A 12,880-nucleotide genomic window follows, 5' to 3' on the forward strand; every position below is an offset into this window, starting at 1 on the left:
GAAAGAGGTCAGGCTCGTGCCTCAATACAGCACATTATTCTGTTCTCACTCTGTGCCCACTTGGATGTAGTGGGGGGATGTGTGCGTTAGTCAGGTGAAGGTAAATCAGGTCAGTAGTGGGTGGGGGAATGTGGTATTGTGTGAGGGTGGGGTGAAGTCAGGTCAGTACTATGTGCAGGAATGTAATAGGGGTTTATGTGCAGTAGGAAAGGTGAACGATTACTTAGTGCATTTGGTATCATGAAGGGAGTCTCTGTGTGTTTTCCAGGCAGTGGGAAAAGTTTTCTCTTCATCCTCTGGGTTCTTCTGGCAAACACTGGAGAGTAAGGAGCGTTTGTGTCCGCTTTCCCCCGACTCTCTCATGGACAGTGAGATTGAGGTGAGAATTCTCCCAGGCCAAATACTTGTACATACACACCCCATGCAGCACTGCTGTAAGCCGGTCATCTTCCCCTAGGTGCTCCCGGTCACATTATTTGGCACTCTTCTGCGAGAACCCGTCGCGTTTCACCATGCTCTGCACCTGATTCTCACAGCAGGGCTGGATGTGTGCGGATTGAGACTGCTGTACCCACAAGCTTCTACTCTACAATTAATAATAGGTAATTGTTTGGTTGGCCTGGACATTTCTTTTTGTTGCTAAACACAATTGAAATGAATTATTCATCCCCATTCTATTCATATATACTTTACCTTGCTTTCAGATGCACTGCCTCATATCAGTCCTGGAGGTGATGTCAATAGCCAACCAGTCCTGGTTTTAGCCTTGCGTGGGCACCGTGTAAGTGAAATATGGGAGAACATTTCAGGCCCTCGTGACCCCCTGCTTGCCCGTCTGACAGACCCAAACTCATTAAATGCCCTGTATGGTCTCACACGAGAGGATACCCTCCTGTATTACCCCCGAACCTCAGGACGCATATCGAGGGATCTCAGCCTGTGGTTTGGGGGAAGAATACCCAGTAATGGGAACGTAGAGATTGGCATTCAGAATCCACAAGGGAGGAGCACACAGCCCAGGTAATAATTGTTCATTGTAGTTTCATTATACCGTATATTGCCGTCGTCATTCTGATAAAACGTGTCACCTTTCCCTGTCTCAGATTCCAGCCTCCTGCATTACTGACAGCCACCACTAGGGGTAAGCAACACAGAAAATCTACAACCAGTTGTTAAAGGAGATGCAAACAAACAAGCCAAGGTAGATTTTGTGATCCACCCTAAGCCCCGGTTGTTGCCTGGTCCTGCTGTCACCTTGTTGCTGGAGAGCCCACGCCTCACTAAGAGAAAAAAGGATTCTGAGTTTAAAGTGACAGTGGGGGTCATTCTGCTTGACTCGGTAAGCTGCAAAGCTCACAGCTTACTGAGTCCCTGTGACGCCGCCCCTGCAACCACATCCCCCTCCTATGTGCCTGCAGCAGCAGAAATCATTCAATGGTCACTGAACATCGAATGATATCCCCTGCCTTCGCAAATATAAGTCAGTTGGGACAGACATATTTGTGGGCTGCAGGACAAAGACAGGACGGGCAGCTGATGTCATGTGACGTCAGCGGCCTGCCCCCGGCAGGCATCAGCCCACTCACGTACCCATGGGAACGGCCAGCCTATTCATGGGAAGCCTAAGAAACGCTAGCCATTTCAATGGCCTAGCGCCGCTCCTGACCACCCCCGTCCCTCCCTCCCCACTGCAAACAGCCCAGCGAGTGAGCAACTCTCCACGGCCGTTCACAATCAGGGTTTGCACATGCACAGAAATGCGCATGTGCAAATCCCTATCCATCGAGGCAGGGGCCTAATTCGGTTAGAAAAACCCTCAGTGAAGTTTTGAGCTTGAAGCGGCTCAGTTTTACCATTTGAGCTGCAAAATAACCCAGTGTGTATGGAGCAGAATAACCCCCAGTGTGTATGGAGCAGAATAACCCCCAGTGTGTATGGACCAGAATCACCCCCAGTGTGTATGGACCAGAATAACCAACAGTGTGTATGGGCTAGAATAATCACCCATTGTGTATGGACCAGAATAATCCCCAGTGTGTATGGACCAGAATAATCCCCAGTGTGTATGGAGACCAGAATAATCCCCAGTGTATATTGATCAGAATAACCACCAGTGTGTATGGACCTTTAGTCTATTTTGTAAGAGTTTCAGGAGCAATAGCCAATAAAATGAATGTGAAGAGTGGAAGCCTTTGAAGACATGTAGGAGGGAATTAGTCAATGACATTTCTGCTTGACGCTGTTTCTCCATGAGGTGGAAGTAGCCTCTTATTCCTGATTTGTAGCCATTCATGTTATATAGTTCCCATAAGGCAATTAATGACCTATATATACACTGCTGCAGCTGAAGGGGCTCCGTTGTTGGGTGTTTAGGAACACTAAAGCCATTACTCTAATCACCATTGTTACTGGTGCCCCCAGGAGATGTGTTTCTCGTGGTCTCGTCTCTTGTACCACCATACGCTATTGGGGACATTATGGACACATGCTGCCAGCGAGGATTCGCCCTGCACGGCATCCGTAACCTCTGTTTGTCTGCTAAGCGAGCGGCCATGTTGAACTTGGCTCCATCCCAGGTACAGTATTTAGTCACGTTAGGATTAATGTTCTCATTATACTTATGTATTCAAAGACTTTGTAGATTCTTTGTTTTTAGTGATTATGGGACTGATGATAACTTGGTGGAGAATATGTGTTAGTGGGGTGAGATACGAGGTCAGGTCAGGTTTTTTCCCCCCATTCAACATACTGTAGATTACGATTGGGAGCGGTGAAGTGTGCCGTGCGTGGTAGTAGTGGAGCGAGTCAACTGACCCGAAACTTGGTGAGCAAAGCAGTCCACTAAATGGGGGACCACATGCTCAGGGGTTGACATAGACACCCTAAATTTTTTTTAAATCTCCTGTTGACCTTTTGGGCCCACCTAATGACTGTCCACTCCATGATCCACATCCCTACTGCAGTCCCAGGGTTATGGTATATTAGATCTACAATGTCTAGATCTACAGTCAAAAGGTCGACCACTGTTGGTTGACAGGGTCAAAAGTTCGACATTCAAAAGGTCCACATGGAAAAGGTGAGTTTTTCGTGTTATTTTGGTGTCTATGTCAACATAGATTGGTATGGACATGTCTATGTGTACCGCGTTCCCTTGCATGGCTCGCTGCGCTCGGCACACTATTATATTTTGCCAGCATGCCGTAGTGCAGGCATTCCCAACCACGGTCCTCAAGGCACACCAACAGTGCAGGTTTTGTAGATATCCAGGCTTGAGCACTGGTGGCTTAATTAGTATCTGAGGGTTTCTGATTAAACCATCTGTGCTGAGCCTGGATATCACTAAAACCTGCACTGTTGGTGTGCCTTGAGGACCGTGGTTGGGAATACCTGCCGTAGTGGATGGTAGGGTATGAAATACCACTTGTCAGCTCCCCCAATTTTTTTTAAAAACCCCATGTTGTGTATAACAGAACATCCAAAATTATACCAGTAGGTGTCAGTATCGGACTGCACATTACAGTCAGTAAACAAACATGGGATGCTAAAAATGATACTAATAGCCTACCTGGCCTTGCAACATTGTATTACTCATTCTCTATGAGCAAAAGAGCAACATTCTGTTAAACTGAATATACTGCAGTGCATACAATATAGGAATGTGTATTAACAAACGCCTACAGTAAATTAAAACCTGTACTAAAATGCACCTAGTATAGAGTGTGTATAAGGGAGACAGTCTGCTATTATAGCAGCAGGTATTAATACCATATAACATCACGGCCAGAAAGTATCAGTGGATGCTATAACTATATAAGCAGTCCACTTAACTGTTGCCGCGCTATAATACCTTACATCTTACTGTCTAACACAACTCACACAATGTGGATATATGGTAAACTAAACCAATAATAACCACAAAGACAGGCCAAGGTTTGAAATTGGGATAGAGGTCATTACCCGTCCCTAACAATTATACCATTTATGCATCCCACAGACTCTGAGTGACACCCGATAACAAGGGGCAACAGGGATCTAGCAGAGATATACACAGTATATAAATATATTGTGACACTAAAAAGCCAATAATAGGCAACATATAGGTCACACAGAGGATATATCCAATACTGTGTATATTTAGGTGATATAAATCCCCAGCTTACCACAGGCACCATACTTTGCAGCCCGGTCTACCTATATTTTAATAACCTATTGGGCACTTATTCCTCATCTTTTTTTCACTATATGTGTATATATGTTGTACGTCAATTTTAACCTCTTGTATTTCGCCAACCATAGTGGGTGTATCCTGAATCCCAACAATATTAAAGATTAAAAGGATTCCCCACTTAAGATATAAAACCACATGAATAGTCCATCGAGACAATAAAATACTTCATACGAATATGGTGTGCATCCGCCACGACTACTTTTCTGTCTCTTCTTTATCGTATTTGTAGATATCCAGGCTTGAGCACTGGTGACTTAATTAGTATCTGAGGGTTTCTGATTAAACCATCTGTGCTGAGCCTGGATATCACTGTTGGTGTGCCTTGAGGACCGTGGTTGGGAATACCTGCCGTAGTGGATGGTAGGGTATGAAATACCACTTGTCAGCTCCCCCAATTTTTTTTAAAAACCCCATGTTGACCTGTTTCATATAGACATTTTCCACATTAACCTTTTGACCATGTCAACCTTTTAACCATATCGAACTTTTGACCATGTAGAACTTTTGACTGTCGACCAACAGTTGTTGACATTTTGATTGTTGACCTAGACACTGTAGATATAATGACTGCTTACCAATCCCATGTTCTCCTTATCTCTTTCTGTTCAGTATCCCAATGGTTCCCAAACGTTCATGAATCACTGCACCCTATAGTATCAGCATTCTTCTCCACGGCACTCTTCGGCCAAATGAAAATTAGGTTCAGTATGTGGTGGTCAACAGGGTTAGGATGACATATTGTATGATTGGCGGCTTCTAGCACTGGTTTTGCCTATCACATTGACCATACATAGGGCCTTATTCTGATTCACTCCTTCTTCTCAAATGGACAAAACCATGTGCACTGCAGGGGGGCAGATGTAACTTGTGCAGAGAGAATTAGATTTGGGTGGGGTTTTACTTCAAAGTGAGATCTATATTGCAGTGTAAAAATAAAGCAGTCAGTATTTTCCCTGCACAGAAACAAAATAACTCACCCAAATCTAACTCTCTCTGCACATTTTACATCTGCCCCCCTGCAGTGCACATGGTTTTGTCCATCTAAGAAGGAATTTGCCAGAAGGAGTGAATCAAAATAACCCCCATAGTTTTAGATTGCCATGGACCACCAACCCATGTCACTCCTGCATGTGCCCTATGGTACCCAATTTGGAAACCACCAGCCTAGCCAGTAACTGAGTGCTGACCATGGGAGACGTCCTGTGGAACATCAATAATAACTAGATCTCGATAATAAATTGATTCTTTATTAATTTTTATAGTAATGAAAGAGTCATTTACAGCTGTTAAATCCCTATCATATAATGACCTACTTACGCTTCAATATTGGGGGCTCTTGATGAGAGTAGGCCGGCATATTGCATGCTGAATCACAGTATCATGGCCACACCCTCAATTACAATTCCGTGGGGGTGGAGCTATGAAGATGCAAACATAACACAACACTAAGATACAAAAGGGATGTCCTGCGCGCACCTTAATGTGGTCCTACGTCGGAGCTGCACAACTGAGAGGACGTCCCCAATCCTCTATTAATACCTATAATCAAGGAAGTTGGTGCTACCACTGGTAACTATGCTGTGAATTATGATGGTGCAGCAACTAACCTGTTCCTGTCTTCACTTATTGATAATGATGTCTCTATGCAACATATGATATTGTGATCAATTTTAATAGGACTTTAATAAAACAATATTACAATGGGTACTTGTTTCCTAGCACGGCCACAATCGCGGCCATCATGTACCTTAAAGTTAAGGTACAGGATGGACGCGATGGACCCGATTTCCTTTGAAATCAGGTCCATTTTGCCGGCAAAGGCAAAATCGGGGGCATCGCGACGATCGCGTGCATTAACATGGCCCCCGACGCGACCGACGCGATGCCCCCGATTTTGCCATAGGCTTCAATGTTAAAATATTTTTAACATTGAAATCGGGAGCATCGCGTCGGTCTTGTGCCATTATAATGGCACAAGATGAGATGGACTTGATTAAGTCCATTTTACATAGGAAACAATGTGAAATGGGCCAATATGACCCATTTCACATTGTATATGGCCCCGTCATGGGTTACGCAACCCCATTGTGAGCGTCACCCCACACCTTTTCATACCCCTACTATCCACGTCGGCGTGGAGTTGAGAATATAAAGTGTGGCGAGCGCAGCGAGCCACCGTGCCCAAAGCGTGGCGAGCGCAGCGCGCCCCGCCAGGGGACGCGTATACCTGTGAAGTTATACGCGTGCGCTCGCCACGCTTCGGGCTCAGTGGCTCGCTGCGCTCGCCACACTTTATATTCTCAACGCCGACGTGGATAGTAGGGGTATGAAAAAGGTCGGAGGACGCACACCGCCACCCCTCGTGGGTTCGCTGCGCTCGCCACGCTTCGGGTTGGCGTCAATCGTGGCGTGGCGTTGAGGGGGTAAAATTGGGGGTCTGGGGAATACTTTACATTGAATCCAATGTAAAATAGGGTCCCAGGGGCCCTATTCACATTTGATTCAATGTAAAAATCGGGTCGATCGCATCGCATGCGATTTGGTCGCATGCGATGCGACCGACGCAATTTTTCCGACACGATCACCCTGATGCAAATCGGTGTGGCCGTGCAAGAAAACAAGTTCCTTACAATGTCTATAGAAAGCAAAAGTGTCTAATTGGCAACGTCTCAAAATCTGGCCAGTGTATACTGAATGGATGATCAAGTGAGGATGTTTACAGGGTAATGTCTAGATCCCCTTCAGTTTTGACAATTTTACCATCATGCCCTGGGTCCACGTGAGGGGGAATATAAATCTGTGGCGAGCGAAGCGAGCCACCATGCCCAAAGTGTGCAAGCGTGACGAGCCCGCGAGGGTACAATGCAGCAAAAAAAATAAAAAATAAACTACACCTACGTGAATTACACATAAAATAAAAAACGTTGTGAGGGCATCTAACAACTTCCGCCCTCACTGAACATCACATCCTGTAATAAAAACTGAAGGGGATCTAGTCTCTACCGATGTTACAGGGAGCTGGCGTCCCTACTCCCTGTATTGCACCCTCACCCGATTACCTTTTTAAGGTTCACTGGTCCCCCGGCCCGCTGTTTAGTCGGTCCCTCAGCGTATCTGCACACAACTTTAGTCCTCTCAGTGTGGCTGCCAAATGTCCGGGTGACTGACACAACACTAGCCAACACCTCCCACCTGGCGGCCACCTCCAGGATTCTCCTGGAGTGCTATCAGTGTATGTTGGCAAACATGTTTGTAAATAATAAAGTAATCAGTCATTTGAACATGAAACTAACGTTTCCAAATCTTATCACTATATTGTAGCTGAAAGTCTTCTGCCAAAACACTTCATCCACCCAACCGCAGCTGGAGCCCTGCACGGTCACACCTGGGCCACGCCACCACAGCTTGCTCCTCCTCCTCCGGAAAGAGAATGTTGGACATCACACACCAGCCCTCCTCCATGGTGAGGTCATTTGTACTGTATATATAAAACAGAAAATAGCTTTTTCCTTTTCAGGGTCCATGGGTCCCACAGGGGACATCGGGGTTGTAGGTGGATCCAGGGGGTCCGAGGCACCAATCAGCGAAGCTTCTTAAGATTTCCCAGGATGCCCGGGCCCTCTCCCCTATAACCCCGCCTCCAGGCTCACACAGCTCAGTTTTTGTTTGGTGCCTGCAGGAAGCAGACGCACCTTTTATCAGCAGGGATTACCTCACTGAGGTAATCCCATAAGAAGCTGCTATATTTTTTTACTTTTATTTATTTTTACATTGAATCTGCCGCCTAAGCGGCTGAGCCGCTTTGCGGCTGAGGCTGCTCACCGCCGTCAATCATCTGACGGCGGCGCGAGCAGCCGCATCACTCCTGCCGGCGCCGACATTCCCCCACGACCTCGGTCAAGCGGGGTAGCCCGGCGGAGGGGAGACAGCGCCTAGCACCGCGGAATCTCCTCCAGGCAGCGTGGCCGGCGTCCAGGAGAAGGTAAGGCTCTCTTAGAGAGCACAAACCGCTGCCATGCTGCGCGCTGTGGGAGACAGCCGCAGCAGCTGGCGTGGACACTGGCCCTCGAGTCAGGGACTCCACTAGACCACCGGGGACCGGAGCGCAGGCCAGGATGTGGGGGACATCCATTTTACAAGGCTCCTTTTTACCTGGTGGGGGAAGACCAGCAAGGGGAGGTGGCGCGTAGCCTGCAGTCCCTCCCCCAGCTTTGGCGCCATTCTCCTCGGAGATAGCCGCTCAGTTAGCTGCATTAACCCTGTGCCCGCCCCCCCTTCTCTCAGACCAGCGCCATTCCCACAGGCACAGTAGTCTTCCAGAGAGAGGGCACAGTCTCCCCTGTGAAACCGTTCACTGACTAAGTGATTGCTTTCACAGACACCCTAAATCCCCCTTACTCCAATAGAGTTCAAGCGGTTGATACAGGGTGTGATAGCATTTATAGGCTGTAAAATGGCTGTATGTAAATGCTTGTGTATGTGACTGCAATGTGCTAGTTCCTTTACTTTCACTTTCTGTCAGTATTTCTGCACTGTCCTCTGTATTTCTCTCATCTTCTGAGGAGGATGACAGAGGTTTAATCCTCTAGGGTCACTTACACTCAGTGATATCACTCTAGGTTTTCCTCTGTGGTATATACCTATTGTGCACTGTAACCCCCCACTTTGGGTTTGTTTGCATTATATCCAAACGGGGGTGCAACCAGACAGAGTTTACAAAGCTCCTGTCCTGCAAGAGCTGTGCTGCAGGCCTGTCTCACAGGATGTCTTCCAGGACGGGTTATGTGTCATTCACTTTATCCCCCCCTGGCCAGTCCTCTGCCACCACGGTGGTTTCCCACAACCTCCCTGGGCAGCCTAACAACAGTTACTAGGCAGCCTATTGTATTGCCTTTGACCCCCTACTGCACCCTCTGTAGTCCAGCCCCCTCCACCTTGGTGGGAGGCCCTGTCTACCTCTGTGCAGATCTGGCAGCAGTTTTCGGTAGCTAGGCAACACCTGCTACCTGACGCTGCACTACCTAATAGGTTTCTGTTAACAATTGCTTTCTGTAGCACAGGTTGACACAGATCACAAGGGGGAAAATAATGTTAATGCTGAGGATGTCATCAATATTCATAATGACAATATGATGATGCTATGCCTACAGCACTCCTGTTTCAAAGCAGGGACAACTGATGTGGCAGCTCTCACTCATGCAATCCGTGAGGTCTTAATGTCAGACTTGGTGAAGCCTGAACCTACTGCTAAAACCAGAGATGGTTTTTAATAAAAGCAGAAACTAACCCTAATGCCCTCATTCAGACCACTTGATGGTAGTCAGGAGGGATTAAGGGGCTAATCAGGTTTGTGAACCACGACTAATCCCTTGGTTTATTCTAAGGTATCCTTCAATACTGTTGGTCACTTCAGTATTGATATTAAAAGACCCTACCAAGGTGTTTGAAACATTCCTTAAGGGTCATATCCCCATTCACTGGGAAGGACTTCTGTTGACATGGCTAAAGCCACTTTATACAGGTCCTAGAAGACTCCTCTGAGGATGCTGAGTTATGTGTACTTCACATTAAACAAGCAGCATTATATACATATATATATATATGTATATATATATATAGATATTTATATCTATATATACATAGGAGCTATATCAGAGGCTGGCACTGTCGCTGCCCACAGCTTCATTCAGGCCAGCCGTATCATTTTCCCAATACAGGGAAAGTGGACCTGGAGTCCTGGTAGACCTTGGAACTTTAACCTTTTTAAGGGTAAAAATTCATTTGGGAAAAGGCCTTAACAAGTTTGCGGCCTCTCTGACAGCTGCCAAAATGGCGTGTCTATCCACGGCTTTACCTCAAAAAGGAAAGCCTGAGATCAGTCCTATTCTAGGACCAATCAGGCCATTAAGGCAAGCCCAAGCATGGGCTGCTACAGGCTCCTGCCAATCCCGGCAACCACCTGCATAATCGCCCCTCCACAGGGGGAACCCCAAGCGGGAGGCTGACTTCTCGTCTTCCTCACCTGCATCCATACCACACTGGATAAGACCTATCTCTTCCAATCCTGGAAAACAGTGTTAGACCTGGTTACTAAGTGGATCGGTGCCACATGGGAACACCAGGTGCTGTAGGAACACCAGTGACTATACATAAAAAGGATGCCTGGGTAAAGGAAGTGGTGTCAAAGGGATAAGGTCTTCGCATGGGTCTACCTCACAATTCAGACTAAGCAGAACAATTATTAAAATAAAAAGGTCTGCTACGGTCTCGGGTCATCCCTCACCACTAGAGAAGACTCTGCTACTACTCGTCTTTGGTCCTGGTTCTAAAACGGAACTTACAGGCCAATTCTAAAACTGAAGTCTCTTTAAGGTGGTGCAGGGTTCAAAGTTTCGGATGGAAACTTTAAGGACAATAATCCTACCCATGGACCGGGGGATAAATAGTCACCCTGGGCATTCGGGACGCTTACTGGCATGTCCCAATTCTGCCAGCACACCAGAAACATTTCAGGTTTGCTTTTTAAAATAGCCATTTTCAATTCTAGCCCCAGGATTTTCACAAAACTCATGGCATTTATGGCTGAACATCTCCACCGTCTGGGTATCCGAGTCTTTCTATATATATAGACGACCTACTACTGGTGGCCAAGTCCCTATTATTGCTATCACCTATCAATAACAATCGGGACACTCCAACATCTCGGTTGGCTCCTCTCGCAATAAATGTGGCATTTGGAGAGCTACCCTGGACACCCAGTCATGGAGGATGTCTCTTCTCATGGACAAGGACGATTCTCTGCATCACCAAATATGGGTGTTTTTGCAGAGTTCCAGAGTCTTAAGCCACTGGGCGCAATGAAAATCTTGGGATTGCTGATGTCACTGTTTGAACATGGTGGAGTGGGCACAGTTTCATTTTTGCCCTCTCAACACCTCATTCTGGCAAAACGGATGGACAATATCAGGTCCACAAGTCAATGTCCCTTCTGGTTCTAAGAACGGACGATCCTCACTTACGACGCTTCGTAGGCTGGGGGACATTAGCTTACTCCCGAGCCTTGCAGGGCGTGTGGACCAATCCAAAAACACGTCTCTCTATCAACGTGTTGGAGCTTCGGGCAACTTACAATGCCCTAATCCGCTCTCAGGACCTTCTTCAGAAGAACCCGGTCCTGATCAGAGCAGACAAGGCCACGGCTGTGGTGTACATACTTGACCAAGGAGACCCTCGCAGCACTGCTGCTCTCAAAGTAGTCTCTAGGATCTCTTTCTGGGCGAAACCGTGTCTTCTGGCTCTGTCTGCGATCTTCTTCCCAGCAGTTCTAAATTGGAAAACAGATCCCTAAATCGACTTCCATCGGGGGGAGTGGTCACTCCATCCAGAGTTGTTCGCCCTCCTCAAAGACCGATGGGACCTACCAGACGTGGACTTAATAGTGTCCAGACACAACAAAAGTGTCAACATTCGGGTCAGGGTACAGGGATCCTCAAGCTAGCTTCATGGATTCCCTAGCAGTTCCAAGGAATTATCATCTTCCGTATGCCTTCCCACCAAGATCCATGATTCCCAGGGTAATCAGGATATTCAAACAGGGAGGCGGGAATCTCGTTCTGATAGCTCCAGCCTGGCCACTCAGCACTGGTATGTGGACCTTCTACAAATGTCCTCCCAACCACCCTTCCTCTTAACCTTTCGGGTGGTCTCATACTCGAGGACCTTGTCAGCGCCTGTCTTTGATAGCGTGGCGCTTGAAACTACTTTACTGTAAAGTTAAAGTTTTTCTTCCAAAAAGGTCATGATTCAGGCGTGCAAGCCAGCATCATTCAGAATTTATTACCAAATATGGCACACCTACTGTATGTGGTGTACGGCTAGGAAGTTTGATCCAAAGGTTTTCAAGGTGGCCAGAATTCTGGCATTCCTACAAAAGGGTCTGAACAAACAAACAGACAAAATGGTCTGAACATTGGACTTAGACTGCCGTCTCCGATAATCCAAGTCTCACCCTTATCCATCTGGGTTCAGATGAAATTAACCTTCTTACCGGAGGTACGTACACTCCTACAAGGAGTGATTCATTTTCACCTCCATATGGTCCTCCTACAACCCAGTGGGATTTGTCACTCGTACTGCAGGCCTTAATCAAGCCTCCTTTCGAGCCGCTACAAGCGACGGATTTCAAAAGGTTGACAGACAAGATAGTATTTGTCTTGGTCATTGCTTATGCAAGATATGTCAGCTTTTTCATGTAAGCTCCTCATATTTCATCCCAATAGGGATGTTGTGGACTAAAACATCGCACCTTCTAAAGTTGGTCTCCAGATTCCACATCAATCAGGAGATTGTGATTCCGGCATTTAACACGGAATATATCTCTACAGAGGAACGCTTATTGGATGTGGTCAGGGCTCTGACCATCTACATTGACCGTACTAAGACGGTCAGAAAATCTAATTCCCTTTTCGTGGTTTATGAATTCCACAAAAAGGGTTGGCCAGCGAGCAAACAGACTATTGCTCGCTGGATCTGCATGGCTATTCAAGATGCTTATTGACAGGATAACCTGCCTTTTTCCTCCTTCCACCAAAGCACACTCTTCCAGAGCGGCTGACCTATCATGGGCAACACGCCAAGGTGCTTTGGCCGAAC

General features: G+C 46.8%; 1 protein-coding gene across 4 annotated transcripts in view; it reads left to right on the forward strand.

Moving 5' to 3' along the window:
- Window positions 1-12,880, forward strand: part of LOC146020071 (dynein axonemal assembly factor 8-like) — a 309,887-nt gene that overhangs the window by 197,639 nt on the left and 99,368 nt on the right. For all 4 annotated transcript variants that reach the window (XM_083152871.1, XM_083152874.1, XM_083152872.1 and 1 more), the window contains 6 exons: window positions 269-379; window positions 458-602; window positions 705-1,020; window positions 1,104-1,141; window positions 2,422-2,576; window positions 7,550-7,691. In XM_083152871.1, the coding sequence (XP_083008997.1) occupies window positions 269-379; window positions 458-602; window positions 705-1,020; window positions 1,104-1,141; window positions 2,422-2,576; window positions 7,550-7,691 (907 nt within the window). The remainder of the gene's footprint in view (window positions 1-268; window positions 380-457; window positions 603-704; window positions 1,021-1,103; window positions 1,142-2,421; window positions 2,577-7,549; window positions 7,692-12,880) is intronic.

This window comes from Crinia signifera, chromosome 7, assembly GCF_055691185.1.
Source record: "Crinia signifera chromosome 7, ASM5569118v1, whole genome shotgun sequence".
Lineage (NCBI taxonomy): Eukaryota > Metazoa > Chordata > Amphibia > Anura > Myobatrachidae > Crinia > Crinia signifera.